The sequence below is a fragment of the Rattus norvegicus genome, chromosome 20 (genome assembly GCF_021556685.1).
Source record: "Rattus norvegicus strain SHRSP/BbbUtx chromosome 20, alternate assembly SHRSP_T2T, whole genome shotgun sequence".
Lineage (NCBI taxonomy): Eukaryota > Metazoa > Chordata > Mammalia > Rodentia > Muridae > Rattus > Rattus norvegicus.
This window is the reverse complement of record NC_141553.1, coordinates 8,138,922-8,152,095: the sequence shown is the minus strand read 5'-3', so window position 1 is coordinate 8,152,095 and position 13,174 is coordinate 8,138,922. Positions and strand designations below refer to the sequence as shown.

The 13,174-nt window shown below is 51.0% G+C and overlaps 1 protein-coding gene and 1 long non-coding RNA gene across 20 annotated transcripts in view; one reads left to right on the top strand and one right to left on the bottom strand.

Annotated features, from left to right (window-relative positions):
* The first annotated feature begins 1,923 nt into the window (after positions 1-1,923).
* On the top strand, positions 1,924-4,131 carry LOC147998557 (uncharacterized). The gene is made up of 2 exons (XR_015645629.1): positions 1,924-2,764; positions 3,261-4,131. It is a non-coding gene; the product is annotated as an uncharacterized LOC147998557 (long non-coding RNA).
* A 466-nt stretch (positions 4,132-4,597) lies between these two features.
* The window catches only part of C20h6orf89 (similar to human chromosome 6 open reading frame 89), a 44,295-nt gene continuing 35,718 nt past the window's right edge, over positions 4,598-13,174 (bottom strand). For 5 of the 19 annotated variants that reach the window (XM_087597072.1, XM_087597086.1, XM_087597080.1 and 2 more), the window contains 3 exons: positions 11,689-11,785; positions 9,460-9,524; positions 9,118-9,316 (listed from right to left, as the gene is read on the bottom strand). In XM_087597072.1, the coding sequence (XP_087453198.1) occupies positions 9,467-9,524; positions 11,689-11,785 (155 nt within the window). In that variant the 3' untranslated portion in view covers positions 9,118-9,316; positions 9,460-9,466. Of the gene's footprint in view, positions 5,254-6,547; positions 8,668-9,117; positions 9,317-9,459; positions 9,569-11,688; positions 11,786-13,174 lie in introns of those variants that run through there. The other 14 variants (XM_087597078.1, XM_087597074.1, XM_087597085.1 and 11 more) reach the window with 5 other exon arrangements.

The window sequence follows — 13,174 nt, the reverse complement described above, 5'->3', positions numbered from 1 at the left end:
TTTGACCTGTCGATGTCAAGGCATATAGATCTGTATGGGCACTCTCCTAACCGGGCTGTAAAGTATTCCATCGCATAAACGCATGCACAGCTGGCCATCCTTTTGTCTGTTTTCCTTCTGATGGATATTTGTTCCCCACCCCCAGTACAAATGCTGCTTGGTCAAACAGTCTTTGAACACATCTTCAAGGGTCTCTTGATGCCTGTGGGCAGTCTATGGTTCTAAACCTAAGATCCATGGTAACCAGGCCAGCCTGGTCTCTTCCCCTCCACCCCGCATGACTAACGTTTCTCCAACGGCACTTCATGGCTGTCTTCCTCACTGGGCTCCAGGCCCCACAGTCTGACTCTATTCTCCCATTCCGTTCTCTGGCATCCATTTTGGCTTATCCACCTACGTGCATCGTCATGTGAGGTTTGGAGTAGCTGCTGCCTCGGAGGCTTGGACGGGAGCCTGGTGGTGGAAGGGGAGTCCCAGTGTGGGACTCACCTCCTAGTGTCACCACTGAGGTCCAGAGCTGCTGTGAGCTGCTATGAGCCCTCTTCTGGTGTGTGCTCAGCATTTCCAGACATTACTGGATTCTCGCTGCTCTGACCAATGATAATCTGCCCTCAAGATGGACTCAGATGATGGTGGCATCAGTAGGGGGTGATGAAAGGAGGTCACTAGGAGCCTGCCCTTGGAGGCTTGCCCCTTGCTGCTTCCCTTGGCTTCCTTTTCTGCTTCCTGGTGCAGACGTCAGCAGCTGTAGGTTGTAAAACCTTTAGGGAGAATGCTTTAGGGCGGGGCCTAGGGTGGTTTGTATTTTTCAGGGCAGGGTTTCTCTGTGCAGCCCTGGCTGTCCTGGAACTCACTCTGTAGACCAGGCTGGCTTCGAACTCAGAGATCACCTACCTGCTTCTGCCTCCCCAGTGCTGGGATGAAAGACATGTGCCACCACACCCAACTGGTTTAAATTTTTTGTTTTGTTCCGTTGTTTTTATAGCTGGGCCCCACTTCCTGATTTCCTCAGCTTCCTGACTGAAGATGCAGCGCTGTGCCTTCCTGCCGTGATGAGTCACTCTCCTTCTTAAACGCTGATCCAAAACCAACCCCCTGCCTTTCAGTGCTTCTTGTCCGGCTTTTGGTCACAGCTACACAAGGGGAACAGACAGCCCCTGATGCAGTGTCGGGCTCCACATGAGATGCCCAGACATTGGCAGGGGTCAAGCTGCTGAGCTCCAGGGGTGAGGTAAAAGGAGCACCATCTGTGGGCTGAGAGGCATCTTCTGGACTGGGGTTGCCCTTCAAGCTTCTTGTGTGGCAAGGGTGCTCAGCCAGGAGCACGAAGCTGCTGTCACCAAGTGAGCTGCCTGAGCCACACGGGGAGCAGGAGAGAAGTAGAGACACCCCAACACACACACACACACACACACACACACACACACACACCACACACACCATATACACACACACCACACACACACCATATACACACACAGACACACACACACATATACACACACCACACCCACATCACATACACACACCACACACACACCACATACACACACATACACACACACACACCACACACACACCATATACACACACAGACACACACACAGACACACATATACACACACCACACACACACCACACACACACACCACACACACACACACCACACACACACCATATACACACACAGACACACACATATACACACACACCACACCCACATCACATACACACTCACCACACACACACACCACACACACCACACACACACACACCACACCCACATCACATACACACACACCACACACACACACCACACACACACCACATACACACACCACACACACTCACACACACACTCACACACACATACACACACACCACACACACACCACATACACACACCACACACACTCACACACACACTCACACACACATACACACACACCACACACACATACACACACCACACACACTCACACACACCACATACACACTCACACACACCACACACACACATACACCATACACACACACAACCACGCACACACTCACACACAGATACACAAACATACACCATACACACACACACACACTCAGAATGCTGAAAAGCTCAGCCGTAAAAGAAATAATTTGTCTTTGTTCTTCAAAGCCAGGCCATGGGGAAAGGCATTCAGGGCTGGGAGTCGTCAGGAGATGAAGGCTCTGTTTGGCGTGGGGCTGTGCTGATCATCCACAGGGTTTAGGGTGGAACTGGGCCGTAGGAAGCGTGGGAGGGCCAGAGAGGAGCCAACCACAGAAACAGGCAATATTCCCACAGGCTGAGGCCATCTGCTTGCTCCTGATTTGGCCCAGCTCGGGGTCTCAGCTCTGTTCTCTCTGTGTAGAAAGGGCAGGGCTCAGGGGTGTGGGTCGGGGTCCGTCTGCCAGCCGGGGCCGGCTGGGCTGTCCACTGGTGGCTTGGAAGACAGCTCTGGAAGCTAAAGGACACCTGTCCACAGAGGATGGCAGAGTCACCTGGCAAGCCCAAAGTAAGGTTTGCCAGTGGTCCCACCTGAGGGACAAGGTGGCCCTGTGTGTGAGGGTTTCAGCAATAGAAAAGCAAGGGCTACCAAGCTGGATTTGGTTTGAGTGTTCTATTTCTTTTCTTATTTTATTTCCCATTACGTTGTGAGTCGCCATGTGGCTGCTGGGAATCAAACCCAGGACCTCTGGAAGAGCAGCCAGTGCTCTCTACTGCTGAGCCGTCTGTCCAGCCTGGTAGGTGAGTACTTTTCAAACACGATCAGATGGGTCAGGTGATACTCAGCGGTAAGGATGCTGGGTGCTCTGGTAGAGGACCCAAGTTCAGTTCCAGCACCCACAGGGCAGCTCACAACTGTCTGAAACTCCAGTTCCAGGGGATCCAATGACCTCTCCCTCTCCTTTTATTTAAGATTCAAGTTATATTTATTAAATGTATGATGCCCTGCTGCATAGACATCCACCTGCCTGAAGAGGGCACCAGATCCCCTTATAGATGGTTGTGAGCCACCATGTGGTTGCTGGGAATTGAACTCAGGACCTCTGGAAGAGCAGTCAGTGCTCTAACCACTGAACCATCTCTCCAGCCCGAAAAGTTTGTTTTTGTTTTTTTTTTTAATTAACACAGTGAATGATATATACATATATGCAAATATCCTCACGCAGTTCAAATAAGGATTCATTTCGCAAGGTAGGGAAGATGGCTTAGCAATTAAGAACAACTGTTGCTCTTGCAGAGGGCCCATTTGGCTCCCTCCCGGCACCTGTGTCTGGCAGCTCACAATCGTTAACTCCAGGGGAGACATCTGCAACACGGTAAACATGGACCCATAATATATATTCATAGGTTGTAAACAGTGGGTATGGAGAGATGGCTCCTGACCAAGAGGACTCGGGTTTGATCCCCAGCACCCACAGAGAGACTCGAAACTGTTTGTAGCTACAGTCCCAAGGGCTCCCGTGACCTGCGTTGGCCTCTGCAGACACCAGACATGCACGCGGTGTGCAGGTACGCATGCAGGCACGCATTCGGGCAAAACGCCCACACCCACAGAAGTAACCGAAAACAAAGGAATGTATGACTTTTGACAGAAAAATACACTGTTGTGCAGAACAATCAAAGACACTTGGTGAACTATCATCTTGAGGACGGTGTCCAGGGGCTTGTCAGAAAGACCATTAGGAAAGTCGAGAGGACGTGTCATGTTGGAGGAATGCAGTCGTAAAACTGAGGGAAACGGGATTAATGTTCAAAGATGCCGTCATGGGATGGGAATCATAACTTCTAATTGAAATAGCCTGCGATGTCACCCAGAGTGCAGCCCTTGCCTGGCCTGTGTGAGGCTACGGTCTGAGCCTCTGCATCACACATCACAACCTGTCTGTGTTTAACATATATATCTATATCTATATCTATATCTATATCTATATATGTGTGTGTGTGTATCTATATACACAATATATATATTATATGTAAATTATATTTAACACGCACAGTATATATTTAGATTATATATATTATATAATATATATATAATTTTATGTGTGTAGGTGCTTTATCTGAATGTATGTAAGTGTACCATGTACATGCCTCCTGTCCATGAAGCCAGAAGAGGACCTCTGATCCCCTGGATCTGTCGTTACAGTTATGGAGCTCTGGGTGGGTGCTGGGTGTCGAATTTGGGTCAGCCATTTCCCTGGCCCTCCTCTTTATTTTTTTCATTTATTTATGTTTTTACTTGAGACACATGTTCTGGGCTGGCCACTGCCTAGGATGACCTTGGACTTCTGGTCCCCCAGCCTCCACACTGAGTGCTGGGATTACGTGTGCGCTGTGCCTAGCTTACACAGCACTGGGGATGGAATCCGGGTAAGTTTTTTTTTTTTTTTTTTTTTTTTTTTTTGTTCTTTTTTTCGGAGCTGGGGACAGAACCCAGGACCTTGCGCTTCCTAGGCAAGCGCTCTACCACTGAGCTAAATCCCCCACCCCCCCGGGTAAGTTTTATGTATGCTTGTGTGTCTCCGTTAGTTAGCGTCTCTAGTGCTGTGACAGATCCCGTGACCTTCCCTCTCCTACTTGGGAAAGAAAGGATTTATTCAGCTTACAGTTATAGTTCATCAGCAAGGGGAGTCAGGGCAGAAACTGAGGCTGGAGCTGATGCAGAGGCCATGGGGGAGTGGCTGGCTTTCACGGCTTACTCAGCTTGCTTTCTTACAGAACCCAGGACCACCAGCCCAGGGGCAGCACCTGGCCCAGTGAGCTGGCTCCTTCCCCCAAAATCATCACTTAAGAAAATGCCTCAGAGACTTGCCTATGGGCCAACGCGGTGGGGGAATTTTCTCAAGTGATTTCCCCTCGTCCTCAATGGCCTGGTCTGTTGTTGAGCTGAGGTAAAGCCAGCCGGTGCGCTAGTTAAGGCCTATATTTCCGGTCCGCTGAACTTCCGGTCCCCTGAAATGACGGTGTGCGCACCCAGTGCTGCCGTTTCCACGAAATTGTGTGTTCTCTGGACGCCAAGAGATGACTTTCAGCTTCACGCTGGGCAAAATACTCAGAAAACCAACTGCACTCAACCCAAAAGAAACAGGTGGCTCTCGCTGATCAGAATCTGCAGGAAAGCCACAGCAGTCAGACAGCGTGGTCCTTGCAATAGAATTCTGAGAACAGTGGGGCACGGGAGACGGCCGCGAAGAGACGCGCACCTGCGGTCAGCAGTGTGCTTCCTGGCACTGAGAACAGAGAGAAAGAAAAAGGAAGGAAGGAAGGAAGGAAGGAAGGAAGGAAGGAAGGAAGGGAGGGAGGGAGGGAGGGAGGGAGGGAGGGAGGGAGGGAGGGAGGGAAGTAAAACCCACACAATGGGTTATATAGAGTCAAACACTAAAAACTAGAAGAAAACCTAGGTGACCCCGAATACAGAGGTGATGTTTAGAAATTTTATGTGTGTGGGTGTTTGGCCTACATGTATGTCACATGTGTGCACACATATGTATGTGATGCCCATAGAGGCCAAAAGAGGCCAGATCCTCTGGAACTGGTGCTATGGTGGGCAATGAGTCACCATGTGGGTGCTGGGAAACGAACTCTGCAAGGGCAGGAGCCACTCCTCCAGCCCCAGAGGAGGCTTTTGGAGCCAACACCAAAGGCACAGTCCGTAAGCTGGCTTGACTGAAAATGAGAACCTTTCATTGAGGCGCGGTGGCTCAGACTTGGAATCCCAGTGCTCAGAAAGGTGAACAAGAGGCCTGAGGGTTTGAGGCTAGCCTGGGCTTCATTGGGACTCATTCAGGAAAACCACACACAAGGAGAGGGCATACTTCTGCTCTAAAACGACAATGTCAGTCTTGACGCAGGCCTCAGTCTGGAGAAAAGGCACAGTTAACAAGCGATTGGTACCAAAACATACAGAGGGCTCTCAAACTCAACGTAAGAAAACAAACAACCGGGCTGGAGAGGTGCTCAGTGGTTAAAGCACTGACTGCTCTTTTTTTTTTTTTTTTTTTTCCCCCGGAGCTGGTGACCGAACCCAGGGCCTTGCGCTTGCTAGGCAAGTGCTCTACCACTGAGCTAAATCCCCCCCCCCCTTTTTTTCCCTTTTTTTCAGAGCTGGGGAAAGAATCCAGGGCCTTGAGCTTGCTAGGCAAGTGCTCTACCACTGAGCTAAATCCCCAACCCATCACTGACTGCTCTTCCAGAGGTCCTGAGTTCAAATCCCAGGAACCACATGATGGCTCACAACCATCTGTAATGAGACCTGATGCCCTCTTCTGGTGTGTCTGAAGACAGCTACAGTTTGCACAGTATATATAAATATAAGAAATAAATAAATCTAAAAAAAAAGAAAAAGAAAAAGAAAACAAACAATCTACCTTAAAAAAATGGCCAAAGGGGTTGGGGATTTAGCTCAGTGGTAGAGCGCTTGCCTAGCAAGCGCAAGGCCCTGGGTTCGGTCCCCAGCTCTGAAAAAAAAAAAAAAAATGGCCAAAGAGCCCAGGGAACTTCTTAATGAAGACATACAGCTGGCAAATTGCAAATGTTTGTCATCATACATCATTAGGGAATCACAAATTAAAATAATATGGTAATACCAGTAATACAGACCAGACCAGTAATACAGACCAGACGGAAGGGCCAAAATCCAGACGTGGACGTCACCAAATGCTGGCAGAGATCGAGGGCCATGAAATCTCTCAAGAGCTTGGGCGAGAGTTAATGCAGGGACTCGTGACTGGTCAGAGGGCTAGGAGTGAGCGCTCCTTGGATGCTAAGCACCAGCTGAGATCTGAATCACCCACCCAAGGCTCAGGGTACATTGCAGACGGGTGGGAAGGACATAAGGACTGGGACGTGGGAGGAGGACCATGAGATGCTGACTTTTGGACACGGCATGGCCATTGCACACAATAGAGCAGCTGTGGTCAAAACCTGAGCTAAGACTGGGCTCTGTTCATACCCCATCATGGCTGAGGGAGGAGTTGCCCCACCTGTCCCTGAAGAGCTGTGTTAGCAGTTTATGGCTGTTGGGGTGGGAGGAGTCGTTTCTTCATGCGGGTAGCTGACGGCAGTAAGCTGTGCACATGCCAGTAAGTAACCTTAAGCAGCCAAGCCAAAGTAAACCGGCAGCAATGTACGTGAAATGGGGAGGGCGGCGCCAGGGAGGGATAGAGGGAGTAATGGGTGAAAGTAACCAAAATGCAGGACATACATGCAGGAGATTGTCAAAGAATTAAAAAACAAACAAAAAAACCCCACATCCCATTGCTGATGGGAACGCAAGGTTGTTACACCCACTTGGTAAGAAGATCTGATGGCTTCATAAAAATTAACTACTCGGGCTGGAGAGATGGCTCAGAGGTTAAGGGCACTGAGTGTTCTTCCAGAGGTCCTGAGTTCAATTCCCAGCAACCACATGGTGGCTCACAACCATCTGTAATGGTGCCCTCTTCTGGTGTGTCTGAAGACAGCTACAGTGTATTCATATAAATAAAATAAATAAATCTTTAAAAAAAAATTAGCTACTCGTACTGTAGATCCAGCAGTTGTATGCCCAAGTGGACTGAAAATGTGTCTGCATGGAGCCAGCATGTCGTAGAGCATTCTAGCAGCTTCACCTCTGTACAAGCCTAGACGTGATCAAGAATGGCTGCCGGTTGACGAACGGAGAAGCCCTGGGAAGTACAGGCAATAGGGTGCTGTGTTGTGCTCAGTTCTGCCAAACTGAGGTGCAGAAGGATCATTTCCATGTCTACCACAAAGAAGCCGGTCTGAAGCCTATGTACTGTATGATGACCTCATCACATAGCGCTCTGGGAAAGTATAGCCTATGAGGATAGTGGTGGAAATGTTTCTGACCAATAGATCTAACCAATAAGTCTACTTATACTGTCTGGGCCAGGTGTGGTGACACCTTTAGTGACGCGCCTTTAGTCCCAGCAGAGGCAGGCAATCTCAGTGATTTAGAGGCCAGCTGGTCTACATAGTGAAGAGAAAAGCCAGGGCTATGTAGAAAGACCCTTTCTCAACAACAAAACCACCATCGATAAAAAAAAACCACCCAACCTACCTACCATACTCAGTACTATAACAGTGCGAATGATCTATACTTGTTCCCACCCACACAGTGAGGCATGGCGAGAGTGAACCTGGGGCAGGCTATAGCTTACAGATGGGAACAACAGGTCAGCATGGGCTCATAGCTGTAAGGGCGGTCCGTTCTTGTCTGGTGCAGGGTGGTGGGACTTGAGAAGGCTGTGTGTGCTTGTGTGTGTGTGTGTGTGTGCGCGTGTGCGTGTGCGTGCGCGTGCGTGTGCGTGTGTGTTGATCTTGCTGTGAAACTAAAAACTGCTCTAAATAGAGAAGTTTATAAAAACCAAAACCTCAGCCTGGATGTGTCAGAACCACAATGGTCCAGCAGAGGTGGGCACAGCATCAGGATGGGAAGGAAGAGGAAGAGGAGGAAGACGGAGGCTGGCGGGGAGGCTATGGAGTCCCAGCAAACAGGGAGGCCATGGCACGTATGCTCTGGAGACAGTTGCAGCAGCTTGCTGGAGTGAGAGGTGGGGTGGTGGGAAGAATGCAGTCACACTGTGGTGAGGAACCAGCATCACACAGCATAGCAGTGGGACTGGATGCCTGAGCGCGTGGACCTGAGGAGAGCAGAGGATGAGAGGGGAGTGAGCCTCAGGAGGCTCCCAGGTTCACTGTGGACGTGGTGAAGGGGTGTGTGTGTGTGTGTGTGTGCGGTGTTCAGAGCAGCAGGGATGAGCTATGGGCACTGGGTATGCACCAGGAGTGCTGTGCTCTGCCATGCAGGCTGGAGGAAGGCGAGACTTACTGAGGAGAGCTCTCCCTGGGCAATTTGTGCAGGAGGCAGAGTAAGCCCAAGGGCAGGGCAAAGGGATGGCTCACTGCTTCCTCACTCCTGAGGTCCTAGTGTTAGCATAGAGGCCTTGGGAGGGAGTGGTGCGGGTGAGAACCTCAGGAGGGAGGAGAGAGGAAGGAGGGAGGGCTCTCAAGTCACTCTCAAATGCTCTCAAGGGCTAAGATTAACACCGAGAACAGGCTACCTCACTTCCCTTCAACATGAACCAAATGCTAATTGGGGGCAGAGGTGTTCAAATGTTTAATTCTGAGCAGGCAGATGAGTTGACTCTGGAGGACAGTGACTCGTGAAGAGTAAGCATTAGGGTGGTAATGAGCAATGATGTTCATTTCGTGTAAATGAACACTTAGCACAAGCTTCTCCGTGTATGCTGCAAACGGTCGCTCTGCCCTGGTTCCCCGACAGCAGGACGGCTGGATAGATAGACCAGGCACACACAGCACAAAGTGTTAACCGTGAGAAAGACCGAGAGCGAAGCCCCATGAGGAGCTGAGCACTGTGAGGTACAGGTTACCCCAGGAAGACTCTTTCTGAGGGGCTGTGTCACGTGGCTCACCTGGCACTTATGATGCCTTGGTTTCCATCTCGGGTATCATAGTAGCAGACTGGGACCCCAGTCCTCTGAAAGCGGATGCAGGATGGTGTGAAGTTCAGATCAGTTTTAGCTGTATAAAGAGTTAGAGGCCAGCCTGGCTTACATGAGAATCCCCTTGCTAAAAAACAAAAACAAAAACAAACCAAAACAAACAACCCCCAAAACCCATATATGATAAAGCAACGCCCCTCCCCCACAGGACTATGATCAGAGGACCCGAGCGGGGCATGGCTGTGTGCACAGTTTAGCAGGGGAAGCTGAGGGTCAGTGGGGGAAGGGAGAGAGGGAAAGAACATGGAAGCAAGAAAAATGAAGTAAGGTTGCCTTGGGCTAGCATGGTAATGTGTCGCTATGATCTCGGCACTTGGGAGCCAGAGGTAGGCGGGGCTTTGTGGGTTAGAGGCTAAGCCTGGTCTATAGTAAGTTCCAGACCAGCAGGGCTACACACAGACCTTGTCTGAAAATAACAGCAGAGAGGAAGGATAAAAATATGGCCCTGCTGCACATTATACAAAAAAGAATCATGAACTGTATCACATACATGCACACACATATACACACATATACACACATACGCACACAGCAGTGACTTAAAGCCACGTTAACTGAGTGCCACTTGTCTGGGCTGAGCCAGGAGGGGACTTGGGGTCTCTACTTGTGCCACTGTGAGTGGGGTACCCTGGAGGACATGTGGTCATATAAAGTTCTGTGTGGCTGCCAGGCAAGGACAGAGGAGCCCTGGCACATCTAAATTTTGAGTAAAAAACACATGGGTGAGGGAGGGAGTGTGGGAAGGGCTGAGACCCTGGACTTCAGGGGCAGCAAATAAGAGAAGCCTTGGGCAGATGCTGCTACCGGAGGATGAGAACTGTGAGTGCAAGTGCAGTCCTGGGGGGTGGGGTGGGGGAGACAGACAGACAGACACACACACACACACAGACACACAGAGAGAGGTGGGGGGAGAGGGAGAGACAGAGACAGAGACACCCCACTTTCTGGGGACGATTAAAGGACACCAAGAACAGGTTCCTTCTTACCAAGCAACGTACACACTTTTAATTGCGAAAGGTAAAAATTCCATTATACAGAACCTAACTTACACCCGTTCTTTACCTCTCTGAGTTTGCACCGTACTGAATTACTGTGGCACCGCCATACACGGTCATCCATGGGCTCCTGTGGCTGGGACTGGTAAATGCCCCTCTCTTCACACAGCCCACACACATGCTACAGCTTGACTTTCTAGACTGCATTGCTCCCTGAGGACAGCAGGACGAGGCTATGCTTGGGGCATCCTTGGCTACCTTGTGCTTTTTCTCCCCTACTCTGGGTATCTGTTGTTGGTCTTTCCATAGGAGTCAGGGGAACAGGGAGGGACGGGTAGAAGGCCGCTGTGGGCCCCTTTGTAGGAAGAACCACGGAAGGATGTGGAAGGGAGGCTGCCTTGTGATTCAGGGTGCTCTGGAAGTGCCCATGCCCACTGGGTCCCGCACCAAGGGATGCTTGGGGGAGGGGGTGCTGTGGAGAGGGTGAGTGAGGACGGCTGCCCAGGAGGACCCCACCCCAGAGAGGCTGTGGTGTAATGAGGTAAAACTTGGTGCAAAGCAGATGTTCTGACTTCCCAATTTGTCTGAAACTCAAAACACGGTGGGTGGGGTCCCCTCTCTGCAGGGTGCTGGCAGCTCTGGCTCTTGGACCAGTGACCGCTGCCTGACTGACAGGCACTGGGAGAGGCGGGAGGGTCCCTGCTTGGTTATGTAACCATTCTTCCAACCCAGATCTGCTTCGGGAGTCTGGACATTCCATTCTCTAGAGGGAGGAAATGTATTTAGCACTAATGCCCAAATTATGCGAGGCAAGGAACGCAGACACGGAGGGGCCTGGACCACCGACGAGCTGGCTGGAAGGCTTCTCCCTCCGGAGCCCAGAACTTGAAGTCACACTGTGCCCAGGCAAGCTGGTTTCCATCTCCCTTCTCCCTGCTAGCTTTTCTGGGAGGGAGCTGCTGGTTATCTGGAGACTAGTTGAGGCTAGCCGCCTGCCCAGAGCCTTGCTTTTCATTTGCCACAGGACTTTCTCCATAAGCACCTACTGCTTCCTCTTGGACATGCATGGGTTCTGAAGTTCCATTAAAGCACATTTCTGTAGCCATCAGCTGGGTGGTGTGCAAGTCCCCCACCCCCCAACTACCTGGCTTCAGCTGGGCAAGGAGACACTGACACTTGAACGTTGCTGTGGAGGTGATGGGCTGAACACATCCAGGCCACAGGGACAAGGCTGAGGTCACCTGTGGGGAAGGAACGCGACACTGGCTTTCAGAGTGATGGATCTGACACTGGGGCCTCCGCCGGGTTTTGGAAGAAGAGTGGGAGCTGAAAAACAAGTGACGTAACTCCCAGGGGACCCACAGCTGGAGCTGGACACACATCTGGAAAGGCAGTGATGGGGAAATGGCTGGACACGGTTGTGCTCCAGCTACACGCGGTCAAAAAAGAGTTCTCAGATGGGGAGGGACATGGGGAGAGGGCTTACATAAAGACTCTGATGGGAGTCTTTTCCTCCATCTTGTCCTTCCCTCGGGGATCCTGCCTTGCTGTCCTTCCTGGTCAGTCAGTCTCCCACCCCCGAGGGGCACTCTTCCTGGGTGGGACCGCCAGCCCACCTACCGGTAGTTTCCTGTTCTAGCCTCCGATTCCTACATTATGGAATGGGGATCTACTTCACAGGGCTATGTTACGATAGAAGGACAGCACCTACATCTCCAGGTGCACGGGAGGCCAGAATGACTTGGGAGGCTATTCTTTTAGAAGCCAAACTATACAACTCCAGCACTGGGGAGGCAGGGACCTGCAGATCTCTGTGACTTAAGGCCAGTTTGTTCTACAGAGTGAGTTCCAGGCCAGCCAGGGCTACATAAGGAGAGCCTGTCTCAGACATAAACAAGCCCACACCCAAATTTGCTCTAAATGACACCAAATTGGTGAGTTTTACAGGTCACTCCCTCTCCTCCGTAATAAAACCCAGAGTGGGGTGAGGGCAAGCCCTGGCTCTACTACAAACTGCAAACATCTGTGGTGTCCACTCTAAGAGTTGACTGTGTGAGCTCCTGCTACTTGGATGCAAATGCTTCAAAATACCTGCCTCCCCAGAGAGCCTGGAGTCCCACAGAGAAGGAACCCAACCCACACAGAGTTCATGCCACTGTCTAGTAAGCGCTCCATTACCCTGTGGGCAATACCATCTTTTTGGGAGTCACATTGCTGGTTCCCCTAGGCACCTGAGGTAGGGCAGTTAGACTGGTCCTGACCCTCCCAGCTCCTCACCTTGTCCACCCTCACCCTCCTTTGCACACCACCAGGCATGCAGAGCGCCCTCTGCTGCTTGTCTCCAGGGCCCAGCTGGCTGGGGATAGCCCACTGGCTCCGCCCTTCCTGCAGAATAGCTTGAGGTGAGTGACTTCTATGCAGTAGTTACGAGTGGAAAGCCTCTGAGGATTTCTCCCTTACCCCGCACACACTGGGGTCTGCTGAAGCTCACACAGAAGCCTGGACTGGCCTCTGACCCTTCTCTGTTGTGCTACAGAGCAGCCTGGGACTTTTGGGGCTTCCCAGGTGCCCTTAAGGCCAGTACAGCAAGGTTTTCGTAGTTTTTCAGTTTTGAGTTTAAGCATGGGGTC